The sequence below is a fragment of the Trichomycterus rosablanca genome, chromosome 6 (genome assembly GCF_030014385.1).
Source record: "Trichomycterus rosablanca isolate fTriRos1 chromosome 6, fTriRos1.hap1, whole genome shotgun sequence".
Classification (NCBI taxonomy): domain Eukaryota; kingdom Metazoa; phylum Chordata; class Actinopteri; order Siluriformes; family Trichomycteridae; genus Trichomycterus; species Trichomycterus rosablanca.
This window is the reverse complement of record NC_085993.1, coordinates 38,409,449-38,428,894: the sequence shown is the minus strand read 5'-3', so window position 1 is coordinate 38,428,894 and position 19,446 is coordinate 38,409,449. Positions and strand designations below refer to the sequence as shown.

At 37.6% G+C, this 19,446-nt stretch overlaps 2 protein-coding genes across 3 annotated transcripts in view; both read right to left on the bottom strand.

Moving 5' to 3' along the window:
- Positions 1–5,053, bottom strand: part of keap1b (kelch-like ECH-associated protein 1b) — a 29,121-nt gene extending 24,068 nt beyond the window's left edge. The window contains exon 1 of one of the 2 annotated variants that reach the window (XM_062997803.1): positions 4,956–5,053. The gene's annotated coding sequence lies outside the window, so the exon portion shown is untranslated. Of the gene's footprint in view, positions 1–2,013; positions 2,059–4,955 lie in introns of those variants that run through there. The other variant, XM_062997804.1, reaches the window with a different exon arrangement.
- A 10,952-nt stretch (positions 5,054–16,005) lies between these two features.
- On the bottom strand, positions 16,006–17,130 carry s1pr5b (sphingosine-1-phosphate receptor 5b). The gene has a single exon (XM_062996931.1). It carries the CDS (start codon positions 17,128–17,130, stop codon positions 16,006–16,008), a length of 1,125 nt encoding a protein of 374 aa, XP_062853001.1.
- Between the last annotated feature and the right edge of the window lie 2,316 nt (positions 17,131–19,446).

Below are 19,446 nucleotides of genomic sequence, written 5' to 3'. Positions count from 1 at the left end.
GTGAGTTTACTCAGTGGTGGCGCTGATATTTAAGACCTGTGTGCTACTGTCAGCATGACAGAGTGGATTCGTGCAGTCACATGACCTTTCAGATGTCAACAGAGAGAGACTACTGAAAAAACATGTGTGCTGGAAATCTTTAGGCCATTTCTAATCTGAATACAAAGTTTCTTAAACTAAAAAAAACCCCACACACACTGTAATTATCTTACCATATTATAGAGGCTTACAACACTGTCCAAAAGAAATAATACACATGTCCACATAAGTACATGACCAAATTTGAAATAATTTAAAATGAGTTTTCTTATTGCAGACTTCGTGAGCACCAAATCTTTAGCTCTATAAGCTTGGAAAATATTTCCTGAGTGGGTGAACAAAAATACACTTATTTCCTCATCAATGCAGCTTCAGCTGTTTTAGCTTTAGACTTTTAGTTACTGCATTAACAGTATCATTCCAATATTAATAAACGACTTAAAGAACAACAATCTTAACCTTATTTACTATGAATGGATGGACACATTTCAAAATGGATTGTACATTTTATATTTACATTTTCAGCATTTAGCAGACGCTTTTATTCAAAGCGACTTACAGTACTGTGACGGTATATTGTCTAAGCAATTAAGGGTTATGGGCCTTGCTCAAGGGCCCAACAGTGACAACCTGGCAGTGGTGGAGCCTGAAGTAGTAACCTTTTGATTACTAGTCCAGTTCCTTAACCGCTAGGCTATATACACCTATAAGTTTAATTAATCTAACAGTGTTCTCCCCCATTCAGGTTATACTTATACCATTTCTCCACCTAGTAACAAAACATAAATTATCTCATCACAGCATCTGTTAGTCGGTGGGATATATTAGGCAGCAAGTGAACATTTTATCCTCAAAACTGATGTTAGAAGCAGGAAAAATGGGCAAGTGTAAGGATTTGAATGAGTTTGACAAGAGCCAAATTGTGATGGCAAGACGACTGGGTCAGAGCATCTCCAAAACTGCAGCTCTTGTGGGGTGTTCCCGGTCTGCAGTGGTCAGTATCTATCAAAAGTGGTTCAAGGAAGGAACAGGGTCATGGGCGGACAAGGCTAACTGATGCACATGGGAAGCGAAGGCTGGCCCGTGTGGTCAGATCCAACAGACGAGCTACTGAAGCTCAGATTGCTGAAGAAGTTAATGCTGGTTCTGATAGAAAGGTGTCAGAATACACAGTGCATCACAGTTGATGTAGTTTACACAATACATATTATTCTCAATTAATTTACTGTGTACTGTGTACACCACCAACCACAGTCAATTTGAGATTCACCCATTTCACTCAGTGTCCATAGTGACGTGTATACAACAAAACACAACTACAATCTTTAAGCAATTCAAAGACACCTAGCTTTAGCTACAGGTATCATTTTTAATTGTGCCAGAAAGACTGACTTTATTCAGAGTCTATTTTAAATCGACACACCGACACAGGTCAGAAACCACAGAGCAAACAAAGCAAGGATCAATTTACACACAAACACCTGAGTTCAACTGAGGAGAAAGTGGGAGGGAAACATTGTGTAACCTGTTTAGGTGTTATAACCAAATGTGAGGGGAAAAAGTGATTAATAGCGAATCACTCTGATTGATATAAATGATTGATAGCGAAAAACCTAAATTCAGGAGAAGAGACATAAGCACGGATGCTTTGAGGAGCTTTTTATTGGTACTGAAAGTGCAGCAGAAGGGATATTTGCATCGCGTTCCATTATAAAGGAAAAAACTCCTAATCTTATAACAACTACACTAGTGTGGTCAGGAAAAGCTTTAAAATACTGACACATCTTAATTTAAACATCTTTAAATTACATGTTAGCTACCGACTACTGTATACTGACTACTGTATAAAATCTTCATTTCATTTTAAATGAAATGTATTAAAACTAACTGAACAGGCTAACGCAGATGAACACAGAGAAAAATGCCAGTGTTTAAAAGAGAACACCCAATAATAATTAATTTGATTCGTAATACCTTTTGGGAACAGCTGTACTTTCCAGAAGCTACACAGTCCTGTCTGATGCTTTCATTATTATGAAAAACAAGTGGTGCACATAAGGACAAAGTGGGAGGGTTAACACGTTGTGTAACTGGTTTGGACGAAAGTGAAAGTTTACTTTTTACTACTGACCACCTAATCAATATCCTAAATAAATAAGGAATAGCTCTGAAATACAAGGCCTTTATTCAACATAATGGACACCTGTATGAAAAAGATCTTATTAAACTGTCAGTTTCTTACAAACATCAAAAGTAAAAGCACAAAAACCCAGAAGACAAAGATAAAATTCAAAATTAGAGTGTAACTAGTGTAGATGAACTATTTCTATGAAAATAAAGCCCTAGTTTTTGCTTTTTTTCTTGTCCATGATAAATTTCTTGTTTAAGTGACAAACATCAGTTAAACTTAGGTGCCAATTTATTGTTTTTAGGGCTATGGTAAAACACCCACCTGTGGACGGGTAAACACGACAGCTGTTTTAACGTGGTCTTCGGATCACTTTTAACCATCCTGATAAATGTACTTTGATCCTGACCTTAAAGACAACTATTTTAGTTTTTTTTTTTTAATTGGGTGCCTGTGTACTAGCCCTGTGTATATGGGCATAAACAAAACACCAGGTATAGTCAATCATGATCATCGATAAGGTATTGGGAGGTCATGCCATAAAGTTATTTGCCAGTATAAAACTCTCCATATAACCAAATTAATCTGAAATGTTCTTTGTATATTTGTGACCCTGAACATTTTAGAAATTAGAAATAACTCAAATTTGTAACAAAAATGCATTAATCAAGAAAAAAAATAATAGTTGCAGAAATCTTTCACATACATGTCATTACAAGTGCATGTAAGCCTACCTTTAATGGAATAATAACTGTAATCAGTATCAATTACAAAGCATTTTTTTTAGATTTAATTGTGGTACACAATATACTTTTATTTCCTCTTCTTCAGGTACATTTAAACACAGTGTCCCGATGAGTCACTGCTTATGGCTGCCAGCCAAGAACCTGCTCCGTCTTACTCATAACATCAAATTTGCTCCTTCTGCTCTTATCTAATCTGAGTAGCCAAGTAAATGCAACATTCAATTTTAGCACACAGTGAGAGGAAACAAATATTTAACCACTTTATATTTAATAAACTCACAGTGCAAATACTAACTTCAAATTCACACAATGAAATTCTGTGGAATGAAAGTTACTTCATGTAAGGAAAATAAGTATTAACAAGTACAATAAAAAATAATAATATTAATAGAGAAAAAAAGGTAAGCAGACAGCACAAATAAATAACATTAGTAATCTATGGCAGTGCTGTTTTTGGCATGTACAACCTAAAGATGTCTACAGTAAAATAATAATTAGCTTTTGCAGCAACGTGGTTATTTATTTATTTACTTGGTGTACATCGTGCTTACAGCAGCAATTGGGGTAACAGTCAGTAGATTGGCGAGACCATGCAAGCACTTCAAAAGCTTAAAAAGTGTTTAAATTGCGAGTTGTTTTTGCTTTAAGTTTGAGTTTGAATCTCAGCAGTCCTGTCGACCAGCCGGACACTTGCACAGACATGACTGACTGCATACTGCTGCTATGGTGGGTTCTGCATGCTGGCTGGAGGCACCTCCACAGACATAGTGAATAATGTTCAGAAGTGCGGGATTTTTTTTTATGTGAACCTGTCTCTGCCAGGTGAAAAGCACCTGGCAACTGAACATGTTAGGTTCAGCTCTACTTGAAGTAAGGGTCTGCAGCAGTGGAGGAAATATATAACTGGGTAATTGATTACATTGAAAAATATCATTACACTGGGAAGAAAAGGGAGTGTATAAAAAGAAAAGTTTGGGGTTGTTGTATTCCAGATTTAGTTTAGTTAAAAGTTTTTTTCTTTTAGTATTTCTTTTAGTATGTATGTCTCATTTGCTTTATGTTTTCTGTAGTATAAGCAGCCCCATATCATAATACCTATACATACAGAACTTGTGACTCTGTGGTCAGTGTTATTGGGATTACATGTGTAATCAAGTCTCTACCAACATGACAAGATAAATTATGGTTTAGTAACTGAACTTTTAGTTGTGTCAGCAACTTTGTGCTTCTTATTAGCAGAATAGTTTTATAAGGGAGGTAGAAACTAAAGGCATTGCTCCTTATTGTGTAACTGTTGTTCCTGCTGCTTTTAGGTGTTCCTAAAATTCAAACTGACAATGAACCTTGCAGGTAATGATTTGTGGTTGGATAATTGACTCAATAGTAGTGATTGGGATGTTTAAGGTGTTTGCTCTGACTGGCATTTACCCATCAAGTCTTTTCTAAAAACTTCAGAAAGCTCCTTTACGGTGTGTATCAATGTTACAGCATTACTATTAAGCTTAATAGTGAAGTAAATACAATAACAAACAGTAACATACTACCAGTTGCAAAATATCTAAATAATAACGTGTTAAATTCAGATAATAAAGCATGCACCAGGGTGTAATCCTTATATAAATGGTGCAAGAAGTAGAAAGAAATGCCAGAAACATTTCAGCACTACTGCCTAATGCACCACACCTACACAAGTGCTAGATTAGTCAAATCCAGACTGCTCAAAAAGTAAAGCAACATGTAACTCTTATGTAAATAATCTCACTATATAAACGTTTAATAATCAGGTTAGTATTGTATTTAATCTCTCCTCTACTCTCACTCTTATGTCCAGTTCATAAATAAGCGGTGCTATAAATAAGACTGGATCAGAAACATTGCGTACTACTAGTTCTGAACAAACACATCCCACTCCAGCCGCCTGAATAATCCACCACCAAACACAACAACAACCAGCCCGCCGGGGAATTACTACAAAAACATACTAACATACAGAGTAAACAGCTTTACAAAAACAACATAGCACTGAAACAGAATGTACTTACAGAGAATTGATAAAGTACAGCTGTAATGTTAGAGAAATGTTCAAACTGAGCTCAGACTGAGAGGGAGAAAGCGGTACATCACCATGACTAAGCACTGCATTACTCTGCGCTCCACCATACTGAGCACCGCCAAAATAAGAGCCGGGCTGTGTTTCCAATAACAGCCTGAACCCTACCGAGGTGCCCTAGACATCTTCACGTTGTAGATTAATTCAGCCCCGCCAACATTTAGCACCAGCCTTCTAGTTAAAATATAGCAGAATATTAAACTATGATATTATATTATATTATGTTATATTATATTATATTATATTATATTATATTATATTATATTATATTATATTATAATGTATTACTATTAATACTACTACTATCACCAATAATAATTATAATTACATCACAACAATAATATAGTTTAATAGTAAATAATTATCAGTAAAGACAGGAATTAGTTTTATACTACTTTACATTGTTTTTTAATGTTTGCTATTAATAACAATATTAATCGGATTAAATCATTATAATCATCATCATCCACACTATAATTGTTCAACTTATTTTAAGTAATGTATAATTGTTTTATATGTTATTATATTATATATTATTAAAATAATAATGTACTGTATTATTAAAGGATGGCACGGTGGCTCAGTGGATAGCACCGTCGCCTGGGTTCGATCCCCAGGTGGGGCGGTCCAGGCCTTTTCTGTGTGGAGTTTGCATGTTCTCCCTGTGTCTGCGTGGGTTTCCTCCGGGAGCTCCGGTTTTCTCCCACAGTCCAAAAACATGCAGTCAAGTTAATTGGAGACACTGAATTGCCCTGTAGGTGCCCTGTAGGTGCAATGGACTGGCGCCCCGTCCAGGGTGTTACTGTGTGCCGTGCGCCCATTGAAAAACTGGGATAGGCTCCAGCAAACCCCCCTCCTTCGCGACCCTAATTGGATAAGCGGTTAAGTGATTGTACAGTATTATTAAAATACATTAAATGAATGTCAACATGAGAATGTGATGCTTCTTATACCCACCAGATGTCCCTATAGACCACATGAATCATGAGTCACACTCCACATGCAACCTTGCCAAGATACCTTGAACATTTCTCCAAGTGCCAGTTTTGTTTTGTGAAGTCGATGCATATTTTGTAAAATGCTAAAGATTTAATCACTTTTTAATTAATAAGTAATAATTATTAGGTGCACAGTGATAATGAGTGATGCAGCTCAGTGTAGCAGAGCAGAGTGGGTGTAGCTGAGCACCTCTGTTTAACACTGTCTACAGGTTTACCACAAACTCCAGGAGTAGGATTGCTGACTCTTCATTGTCCTTAGGTAAGAGAGTAAATACGTGAGTTTTGCACTGCAATGAATTCCCACACTGTCCAGTGTGTATCTGGCATTTTACCCATTGTTTCCCGGCCATATGACCCACTGCAGCTCAAATCAGGGTTAGGGTAGTTAGTGAAAATGTATGTTAAATGCTACTCACCAGTACTCACCAAAATTGTAATAGTTTATGCAGAATTTGTTTGTGATTGTAACTTGTATGATATGATTTGGACAGTTCAAAGGTATTATAGACCAAATCACATGTGGTTAAATTAGTTAATCATCAATAACTGTGACCCCACTTTATAAAGAACTTTGGGTTGGTGTTAATTTGGATTAACAAGGTGTGAAGAAGTGGTTGAATATGAGTGTGTGTGTGTGTGTGTGTGTGTGTGTGTGTGTGTGTGTGTGTTTGCCCTGTGATGGACTGGCGACCTTCCAGAGTGTTTTTTTTTTTTTAATCTATTTTCCCCCACTTTTTCCCCCAATTTTTCTCCCCTATTATAGTCGTGTCCAACTGACTGAGGATGCCTCTCAACTAACTTGCGCCCCCTCCGGTACGCAATCAGTACAGACTGCATTTTTCATCTGCACGAGTCGAGTTCATACACTAATGGACGCTGTGTACGGAGGGTCACACCCCCATCAGCATTATTCCTCAGCCCTGTACAGGCGCCATTAGTCAGCCATCAGGGGCCGCAGTTGTACCAGTTATGAGGACCTATGATCCGACTCTCTACCCTCCAACCCTGAACAACAGTCAATTGTTGTTCATGCTGCCGCCCAACCCAGTCGGAGAGGTAGAGTCGAGATTCGATGCGATGCATTCAGAACCCCAATTCTGGTGCACTAGTATACTTTACTGCTGCGCCACCTGAGCGGCTCCAGAGTGTTTCTTGTCTTTCGCCCAGTGAATTGCACCCACTGCAACCCTAAGTAGGATAAAGCAGTGGTAAAACAGACAGTGAATGTTATGGGATAAGTATGTATTTATGGACAATATGTTGTAGGTATATGTATGTACATATGTTGTTTTGAGGGTGAGGATGTGTCAAATTAAAATTATTAAACTGTACACAAACACCTCATACAATGTGGTGCCTTTTGCACTCAGTGTTTCCAGGTGGTGCTGGATTAACCACACACACTAGTTCATGAAAACAAATAATTAAATAAAGTCTCTATTTTGGGTTGAAATTGCTTGTTTAAATAGTGTAGATGTTGTTGGGATCTCTAAATTATGTTTAATGCAATGACGCCAGTGTATAAAACGTTACGATCATGCCAATTGGCAATGTGAGTGCTTAGTAAGCAGAATTTAGGTCCTATAAAGTGTAAATGCTGAGATATGTGTTAGTGTGTGTTAGGGGCTTTTATAAAAGTGTCTCCCACACCTGGGTCTCATACAGTGGTGTTTCAGTGTAGTTTGTGGTCGGGTGTGTGTATTTGCATGTACGTATATGTGTAAGTGTGTAGTTCTAAGATGTGGGCATGGCCACTGTGCTTGTGCATAAGTGCACCTCATTTACCGGTATACAAGGGGAAAAACTGAGCTAGAATGAGATTTGAATGGTAAGGTGAAATGAGGGCAGCTCATTCTGTAACCATAGTTTGGTGTTCATTATGGAAAATTGTACATAAGACAGTGCCAGTCTGACAGTGTGGTTAAATGAAATGCTTTTGACCTTAAATCACAAAAGTAGGCTGAATAGCACTTATTTATTTGACTGTTGAGTATGTGTTGGTTCTGAGCAGTTTATTCTGTATGAACACAATATGATGTGACAGCTTCATTTCAACTCCTGATTTTTAATATGTATAGAAAAAAGATTACATAGAGCCAGGGCTGGACTGGGAACAAAATTCAGCCCTGGACTTTTTTCTTGACCAGCCCACTACAAGCACATCGCGCCACACATATCACCCCCTAATCAAATGTTAGATGATTGATATTAATAGTTTTCATCTATCTTACCACTAAAGTTAATAACTCACTATAATAAAAATTAAAATAATAAAAAAATAACTACAAACAAATATATATATTTCCAACACTTTTCTTTGGGATTAATAGTTCTATCCATCTATCACACACATAAAATTTACAATTTCTTAAATGGTTCTATTGGATTTCCCCATCCTGTCTCATTAAACCGCAAGAAATAAAATTAAACCTTTCTTTCATTAAACCTTTAACACTGGTAAATATGCTTTTTTCGCACTTTTATTGACACGTGATTCACGTTTGTTCCAAATTAGTGCATTGCTCTGATGAGCAAAGAAATAAATACTTTATATGTTGACAAGGGAAATTAACCATGTGAGCTATGCACATAATCACTCTAAAAAATTTCCTGAACAACTGCATTTTTCCTTTCTGTATTATAGATGACAAGATAGTGTTTACTTTTTCTGAAGAGCAGAGACTAATGGTACCATCTCAAATTATATCCACCGCCCTATGTAGTGCACTATGTTGGACATGACATCATAGAACTTTTACAAAAATCGTCCTTAAAACGGCTTTTTCTGTTTTTTATCACGGGCTTTTTCTGCTTTTTATCACGGGCTTTTTCTGCACTTCCTTTACGCTTTTTCGACCCTTTCTCCATCTCGCACTCATTCATAGTTCTTGTACTGGTGGTTGTGATTACGGTTTATCCTGTGGGAGGGACATTTCTGTGATTGGCCAATGGACATGCAGCGAGGATACTGTGGTGGGCCAATGCACACTTCAGGATTATTATTCAGGAATATTTAAAACAGAATTTATTTTTCACTCTCTCAGCGGCCCACATACAGAGCGGCCCACCGGGAAAACTCCCGACCCTCCCGATGGCCAGTCCATCCCTGCATAGAGCTTTAATATGTATTGAATGAATGAATGAATAAATATGTATTGGCAGTCCTGGGATTAAATAATTAAATGAAATGAAATTAAATAAAATGTACTAGTATGGAAAGTTCTACAGTGGGGCCAAAAGTCTGAGACTAATAAACATGCTTCAAATTTTCTTAAATTCTATGCATTGATTTAATATAATACATTACTTTAAATATAATACAATATGATTTCACTGCATTAGCAGTGTGCTTGGGATTATGCTTTCCATAAGGAAAGGCATGATGAATTAAAACCTGTCTGAACTTTTCAGCATGCACAATCCCATCAATTCGTACCATACTGATAAATATATATGGTCATTATACCATTGCTAAAATAACAGATCTAATGGTGGCCTAAGTTTGTTTGTTTATTAGGATTTTAACATCATGTGTTACACTTTGGTTACATTCATGACAGTATCAATAGTCACTCGATACACAAGATTCATCAGTTTTAATGCCAAACAGTCATGGACAATTATGAACTGTATCTCCAATTCACCTCACTTGCATGTCTTTGAAGCTCCCAGAGGAAACCCACACAGACACGGGGAGAACATGCAAACTCCACACAGAAAGGACCCGGACCGTCCCACCTGGGGATCGAACCCAGGACCTTCTTGCTGTGAGGTGACAGTGCTACCCACTGAGCACAATACTAGTAAATCAGCTAGTTTATTTTTCATGATGCATTTAGCTGTGGTGAGTTCCATGGTATTTGTGCAAAAACTGTGTTCTAAAGAAGGACCAGTAAAGTAAGTATATGTGGTAGCACACAAGACCCTCACAAAATACTTTCTCATCAGAAATGTGCCAGCAAGCAAAGCTAATTAAAATGATTGCTGTTAAAAGCAAACCACTTTTTCCTAATTCTTATAACAACCTCGTGCTATCTGTCTTTTTACCAAGAGTAAGAGAATTAGATTTAGGATACCTAGACCCACAAAACACTTGATATCTATTGATCCAGCTATTTCTCTAATAACTAGTAATAGTATTTCTTTTAATTAGTAAAACAAAATCATCAAAACTTTTCATTTCAATGATTTCATACAGGGTGTGGCTGACACATCTGAACTCAATAATTAGTGTCCTCAAACTTTTGGCCATTTAGTGTATATTTATTAGCTTCATGAGAATATCCTGTAGCAGAAGAAAGACACAGGTATAATTCTTTTAACCTTAAAAAGTCTGACTTTGTGTGGAAAATACAGACATTTTAAGGACATGATCTGTATTGTATCAACAAGGGGTCGTGAATCACCAGCCACGCTATTAATCATGACAGACACACTCTTTTACAATCGTCTTTACTTTTTTTATTGCTTCTGAAGTGTGCAGACTCTGATGTATCTAGGGTAATGTCAATACCAGATGTGCAGACGTGGGGGCCACACTTTCCCTACATTACTTTCATTTGTTATAGCTTTTCCTGCTGTCTCGTTCAAACACACTCCTACATGTGCAGTGTCGGCCATAAATACAATACAAGCTTTTACAGTAGAATATATATATTCAATAGTATAAATAAAAAATAGTATTGGTAATGTTGTGGGAATTCAAAATAACCCTTAAAGATTGACACAGACAACCGGGATAATAATAAGAGCAAAATAATCAATTTATTACTCAGCTGAGGACCGATCTCATAATGCAATCACACACATGCCTTTACAGAAGAGAAAGGTGGATACCGTCTGCCCTATCGCAGTATTTATACCCCGCTTTACTGCCCCTTCAGGCTAACTCTTCTCAGCGACCCAGCTCAAGGCCGACTTTCCACACCAAACTTGTTTATCATTCTACAACAATAGTCAGCTTGTTAGGAACATGGCACACTTCCATAGGAATGCATAAGTATTAAAACTGTGTGTGCGGGGTGCCCACGCCAAGGTCAACATATCTCTGGACCTCAGAAACCTTCCAAAAGTCTCTTCTACCTCTGCTAATTGAACTAAGAAAGCAGAAACGTATGAGTTTAATGCAAATAACTAATAAAATATAAAATTTCCAGTCACAGTAATCAGTCTAAGATGCATTAAAACTGTATTTCATCATTTATCATTTCATTATTGGAATACATTTAGTTATTTTAAATTAAAATACTTTTTTTTCTATTTATTTATGCATTTTCTCCCTTTTTCTCCTGATTTAACATGGCCAATTAGTCTTCCGCTGCTGGGGATCCCGATTGCTTTTGAGGAGGCTATATATGCCTGCTCCATGTCCCTTCCAATGCGTGCGCAGTTCCTTAACCCTACAACACTGTGCTTTGGTGGACTAGCGCATGAGGCTCATCCGGTTCGAACCGGGGTGTTCAGAATCTTATTGCTGGTGTGCTAGTGGAATATCCCGCTGTGTGGCTGTCTGGGCATCTACACAGACATGATTGGCTACGTCTAAAGAAAAGGGAAAGTAGGATGGTCGAAGCCCTGCGATGGACTGGCACCCGGTCAAGGGTGTTTCTGTCTTGCGCTCAGTGGAACCTGGTGGGACCCTGACCAGGATAGAAATAACAAATTCACTTTCAACATTAGGTATATTGCTCGAGGGTTCCTCAAAAAGTTTACGCACTTTTTAAAAACTCTATTTATTAAGAATTTCAAAAACAAATGACATCACTTTTCTACATAATCACCTTCCAATGCATTTTTCCCAGCTTCGTACCATCAGCAAAAAATGTTTTTGGTTGAGCGTGTAGCCACTGATGCACCGCTGCTTTCACATCATCATCACATGGAAATTTTCTTCCCCTTAAAGCTTATTTGAGCGGTTCTAAAAGATGGAAGTCAGATGGTGCTAAATCCGGACTATAAGCTCTCTCTTAGTCTCTCAGTCATGACCAGTTACTACTCCTCCCTCCCTCACTGTTTCTAACCAAAATATAAAAGTGCAGAAACTTGAAGATTCCTCGTATATACTCTGGTGTGCATTGGTTAATTTATATACACATACTTAAAGCTGTTCTTTATTTATGATGATATCTCCAGTCCATTTCTGTACCTATGATAAAGAACTACTTATATACTATTAGCCAAAACACATATTTTTTAAACCTCACCTCCAAACAGCCTTTCCCATTACAAGTGCTTTAGACCACAATCTTGGTGAATATCACCACCTACATATTGTTCCTTTTTAAAAATAATTGCCATATTGACCTATTTGATGCATATTTAATGAAATAGAATAGGATGTGTTACTACGAATCTGCTTTATTCATGGGAAAAATCTGCTTAGTGCTCAACTGAAATCTGGCCCTCTCCATATGGCTTACATTGATCATGTCATCATTGCTGGAAAGTGATACTGTAATATACTTTTACATTTATCCAGCCTACACAGGGTCCAAGTTTGTTGACACAGTGGAGGTATCGCCCCAAGCCTCCTTTTGAACTGCCCTAACAATAACACCAAAGGTATGCCATATGAATGAAGTTAAAGTTCTCTTAAACTTTAAAGGGACGTGTATGACATTCGGAGTTTAAGGATTTCTGCAACCTTTCCTTTTCTGTGACTCAGTGACTAGATGACATGCATTCATTTTGTCAATAATAAAAGTGTATTGTAAATATTGGTGTAATTTGGTGTATAAAGTAATATAATGTAAGGTATCTTTGTGGCCTGACCTTCTAATTCCTTCATACTGATTTCTCAGTGTTTTTTTTTTGCTATAGACAAAGGATAATGTGTCTCCACCAATTAAAAAACAAGGCAGGGTTGCCAATTGTAAAGCTACAAAGTCTTTTAGCTCCCAATCTAGTAATTTCCAATACCTCTGCCATTCGCACCACTCCACTCTGGCAACAGGATAGCCTCAGACTGTCATGTGGCGGTTGCCTCTTATTCACCAACCAGCACAGAGCTCACACAGAGCTTCCCCACCGCACAACCAGCACCTCAGTCAGTCACAGACGCAGCAGTACACTAATCAGCCATAACATTAAAACCACCTCCTTGTTTCTACACTCACTGTCCATTTTATCAGCTCCACTTACCATATAGAAGCACTTTGTAGTTCTACAATTACTGACTGTAGTCCATCTGTTTCTCTATATACTTTTTTTAGCCTGCTTTCACCCTGTTGTTCAATGATCAGGACCCCCACAGAGCAGGTATTATTGCAGTAACACTGACATGGTGGTGGTGTGTTAGTGTGTGTTGTGCTGGTATGAGTGGATCAGACACAGCAGCGCTGCCGTGTCCACTCCCTGTCCACTCTATTAGACACTACTACCTAGTTGGTCTACCTTGTAGATGTAAAGTCAGAGACGATCGCTCATCTATTGCTGCTGTTTGAGTTGGTCATCTTCTAGACCTTCATCAGTGGTCACAGGACGCTGCCCCCCGGGCGCTGTTGGCTGGATGTTTTTGGTTGGTGGACTATTCTCAGTCCAGCAGTGACAGTGAGGCATTAAAAAAAAAAAACATTAGCAATTCTGTGTCTTATCCACTCGTACCAGCACAACACACACTAACACACCACCACCATGTCAGTGTCACTGCAGTGCTGAGAATGATCCACCACCTAAATAATACCTGCTCTGTAGTGGTCCTGTGGGGGTCCTGACCATTAAGAGGGCTAACAAAGCATGCAGAGAAACAGATGGACTACAGTCAGTAATTGTGCTTCTATATGGTAAGTGGAGCTGATAAAATGGACAGTTAGTGTAGAAACAAGGAGGTGGTTTTAATGTTATGGCTGATCGATGTATATATCAGTATATAAAACCTTTGTCCAACCTCCCCACCAATAGACACAACCAGTGTACAGCTGAGATTCAAACTCAATCTTAGCGGTGGTGTGACTGGACCAATACACCACACAAGCACCCAGAACATGAATACATTTAGAACATTGTATGTTTTATTGAACCATGAACACTCAAAGTTTTCTGCCAAATCTTACACGTTTCTGCCGTGGCAATGTAAATAAATCATAATGGTCGGAAATGTGAAAGAAGGATCAGTCTTGATCATGTAAGAATGTTTATTAATTTTATTGGCATGGTTTTTTAATGAACATAATACAAAAGACACATAACTTAAGATCAGTTCGCTTGAATATTAAAAAAATAGAATTACTCTGTACAAAGGTGAATACATTATAGACAAAGTACTTACAGATGCATTACAGGTGCAGTGGCCAAAGAAAACCCAGCAGATTGTTAACCATTTATAATGTGAGACACTGTATAATGTGGATTCAACAAACAAAGCCAATCAGTAGCAAGACAGATATGTACATACTGTATGGTGGGCATGGATTGTAAGTACGTATGTGGCACCTTTACTCTCTTCTTGTTGTTAGAAAACAATACCGGTGTCGCTGTGCGAGGTAATTTCCAAGTGCTTGCATCTACATTCAGAAATTCCCAAGAGATTATTTTGTAATCTTCTATTCTGCACTAGCTTTGTGAATCTCATGTCTGGCTATGTTACAGTAATTAACTTGTAAACCGCCTTCAGGTTTCACACACGACCTACTACGTACCTACTAGTTCTACCTACATTTAGCTAATGTGCTGGACTCTTCTGTTCAAAAGTCCTACCTACATACTCAGTTTTCCACCTACACAAACAAGTCTGACTCTCTGGTGGTGACTAGATTTAGTGTGCAGTCTTTAAAGCGTATTTAGAATAGCTTTGCCTGCCTAGAATTCTAAATTAAACTCAAATATTGCTTATTGACAGTGGAATGCACTGGACCGTCTTTTCTGAACAATTGTACAGTTCATTATACCTTCTTTATAGTTCTTTGTGTATAATAACAATCGTGATAGTTCTCTACATACAGCAATTTCTCCCACAAACTACCAGCACAAACAAAAGTAAACAAACTGCGTCATTCTTTATGAACAATGTTGCAGTTCCAGCTACAGACTTTAAGGCCAGCATTCTCTAGATTTAGTGTCTTTTAACTATACTGTATAAAATATGTCTACTCCAGAACAAGGGTACCTATAAAAAGCTCTAAGGCTGCATTCACAGGATTAAACTTTGGCCCAGTTTGCCACTGACCTTTTTAAAACGCCACCAGTGAGACAAACTGTTTATATGACCTGGTCAAAAACAAAGCACAGACTTGGCAGGGAGAAACTGATTCTCACTGTTTCACAAAATCCTGGCATTGTGGGAAAAATACGGCATGGTAATTAGTGAGCTGTGAAATAGATACACATGGTTGTATTTTAGATGGCAATCCCACATTGACTGATTCTGCAATCACTCGTTGTGGCTTTGCAGCTTTTTAAAGTTTTAATGCAGCCTTTGATTAAAGCAGTAAAGTTTCATTAACCCATTAACCTTCCTAACTTCCTACATCTCCACGATTGTTGTCACAGCATTTTGCATGTGAATACATGCAGTTTGGGCCAATATGTGCCTAATTTCACAGTGAACGAAGCACAAACCGCTTATCATGTGACAATGATAATGCAAAAATTCCACAATTATTTACTTTTCTACATACAGTAATCTTTAAAACTTGAGTAATATTAACTTTTGCAGCTGTAGATCTTAAATTTATTGCATTTGAACAATGTATCAGGAGCAGTGCCTACACAGAAACTATGAGCATTGAAAAAAATTAATAGTGACAAGGAAAAAGAGCTGTTGCCTTTCTGTACACATTATTTATAGGTTAATGCTCTAGGCCCAAGCCTTGATGCCTTTGTCCATGCTGCATTAAAGAAAAATGCTATTTGTAGGCTTTTAGACTTAGCATGTCCAGACATTTTACTTTCAGTATACTGCATGTTCAGGCTGCTATGCGAATGACCTAAATGAATGAGACCTTCTCTGGTGCTCAGTATCTAATGAAACAGTCTTTTAAGTGCTCATACTTTGACCGATTTGATGTTTGCGTTGAGGATTCTGACTGGAGATGATGTACCATTTCCAGAAGAGATTGTAGTCTCCAGACCCCGGTGGATGGCTGTCTCAGTCTTTGTGAGGCTACATTCCAAAAAGGGCACACCAATCTTCCTGACCTGACCATCTTCTGTGATCAGACAGCGGTGACAGAGGAGCTTAAGTATGGCCTTGCGCATGTCCTTGCTTGTCAGGGTGTATATGATAGGGTTAATCAGTGAGTTTATCATGGCTACCCCAAGAAAGTATTGTGCCTGGAGCAGGATGGGGCATTCTGTAGCTTTGCATACAAAGTCTAGCAGTAAGAGGAAAAAAATGGGCATCCAGCACGCAATGAAGACACCCAGGACTATGGTAACCGTCTTTAGAAGGGCCATGTATTTTTGTGATCGTCGTATTAAGCTCTTGCGCCTCAGGCTGTCCAGTCTTTTCGTATTCCTCTTAACGGTGTGGAAGATGCGTCCGTACAGAATGACTATAGACAGCAGGATGACGATAAAGACTGTTACACAGAACAAGTTGTAGCTCTTGGCGTAAAGTGGAAGAACAGTCGAACAGAGATCAAACTCGCCTACACAGTTCCAGCCCATGATGGGCAGCACACCAAGCAGCACAGAAAGTGCCCAGCTGGCGCCAATCAAGGTGAACATACGGTTGCGTTTGGTGCCATGGTAGGGCTTCATCTTCACCATTGTAATATGACGCTCAATGGCAATAGCCAAAAGGCTAATGATAGATGCAACAAGTGTGATAAAGACACCACCCTCCCTTACAAACCACAACACAGGGGTTAACTTCAGAGTGTTGGGCCCTGACATTATGATATTGACCATATATGTGAACCCTGCCAGCAGGTCTGATAGAGCCAGGTTGCCCAGTAGGTAGTACATGGGAAGGTGAAACTTCTTGTTCTTCCAGATGGCCACCAGCACAATGGCATTCTCCAGAACAATAAGTACACAGATCAGAAGAAGTGCAATGGTGTCTGGCCTGATCCCATTCTTGTATCTGTCCAGTCCTTTTTTCCCAATGTGTTCATAATGAAGCTTAAGGACCGTATTGTTATGGTAGTATTGATAAATGCCAGTCATTTCCATCTCCTCCTTTAAGTGGTTTTTTCAGAGTTGGATTGTTATCTAAAAGTCATTAGGCTGGGCATAGTGCGGAAGGCCAAGAAGGAATAAATCCCTTTAAATAACTCATCCCTTGTTTTCCGTCAATGGTTTGTGAAGTCCCAGCGCTATACTCTCCACCAGAGGGCAAAAGAAGAGGATTTCTTTCTTTATTCCAGTCTTTCCAGTTCTTCTAAATCAGAGTTCTGAAAATGCCAGAAACAAAGCATCATTTATTAAAAATTCAATAAAAATCTATATAATATTATTAAACTGAACACCTAGATTAATTTGTTAACGTTAAACATTTATGGCTTGTAACTTAAGAAGCTTTTAACCCTTTGATGCACAACCCTCAAAAGTGACCCAACTGAGTTTTTATTTTCTATATCTTTGCAATAAATTAATTTTGTCATTCAAGCTTCCATGAATTCCTCAATTAAATTGTTTTTGATCATCACAAATCCTTATTTCAGTTTTATATTTGTAACTTTTTTAATAAAAATCATGTTTGTATCACTACCCTTCTAATGCACAACATGGGTCAAAAATGACCCTTATGTATTTACTATGGAATTTGACAGGAACTACTGACATTTGTAAGTGTTTGTAGTCAAAAACATATTTACTGATCTTTTGAAAGACAACCAAAGATTAGGCCCTTGAATCTTGAATATATCCAATACTATTTGCTTGCTAGCTGTTTACATATTCTAGTATAGATAGCTTTTATTAGCTAAGACAGTAAATACATGAATAACTGACTAATGTGCATATAAAAATATTCTTGAATGGATGAATATGGGTCATTTTCCACCCATGTTGTGCATTAGAAGGGGTTTGCTTAGCTTGTGCATCAAAGGGTTAAAGAACACTTAAGGAACTGTATCTTTTATAGGTTTAGCCACAGTAACAACAAAAGGGCTCTTTTGAGGGGTAATTTTCTACAAAGAACAGTTTAGACTTTAAATCCAAGTTTAAAGTCTAATCTTCAAATACAGGTTATTTTCTAATATAGAAAAAAAAAGTTGATCAGCCTAATGTCATCATGGCAGTTTCCAAAGTAATTAATTGGCTTTTATTTTATACACAAAATACCACAACATTTTTTTTCTTTTATGTTTTCTCCTCTAAATCATTTTTCTTAAATGTAATATTAATTTGGGCTTAGTTCTTTATTTAAATAATACATTCCACTAGATGATGTTACAAAAAACGTTAAGGTATTTGTTCAGCATTCCAGGGTCTCATTTAGACACATGGTAACATTTTAGCGTCTCAAGTTACACCAGATGAAGTTCACTAGCAAGGACTGCGACAAAGGAATGCAGAGCTGTGCAATATATCATCTGCTAAGCATTACTGTAACATTAACAACGTTTGTAGTAGTGATATCTCGGAAACTGCAAAGAATCCCTTTGAAAAATCAATGAATTTCTTTTATTATAGCGTGTGATCATCCTGACTTCAGACAATCCAGATGTGAGTGGATAAGTCGTGGCATTTTCATATGCAAAATCTTACTGGAATTGTCGTGTTTGGTCTATATTTTTCAGGTAGTTTGAATGAACTACTGTACTACTATTTACTGTATTACCAGTACTAATACTGTAGTACTAATAGTTGGACACGTTCACCTTTCCTGGTGTGTAATCATACATAGAACCTTTTTTCTTAAAGAAAGAAACTAAGGAACTGAAAATGTAGACTGACTCTCAGCCTGTGTCAACACTCTCACAGGAAACAAGAAAGGGTTTCTAAAAGGGTTTCGATGGTTGCTTGTTGTGTTAAACCATTTTAGGATCATTTAAAGTGTTCCTTGCAGAACAAAAGGGTTGTTATAGGGTTCTACATAGAAACTAATACAGAAAGCATCCTTTTGGGTGCAAGCTGAAATTATTTCTTTAGCACAACAGTGTAGACTGACTCTTTACCTGGGCCTACACTCTTTTAATGAAGGGTTCCCTATGGGGTTTTGAATTCTTAAAAGTTCTACAAAGTACTAGTTCTAATATATTTAAATGTCACTATAAAGGAGGACATTTACATCTCAAAATGTGGTATTTAGTTATTAACACTGTATCATAAAATAAAATTTGGTCTAAAATGTAAAAAAATGAAACACCAAATCACAAAAGTAACTCAAATATGATAACTTGTTACCGTGATTAAACAATGAGTTGTAAAATGTTACAAACGTGACAGAATTCACACAGTTGGCATCTCTGGAATAAACATTAATAAATAAACCTTCTCTTGTATTTAACCTGTGCTATAACTGTAGAGCTTTCAATT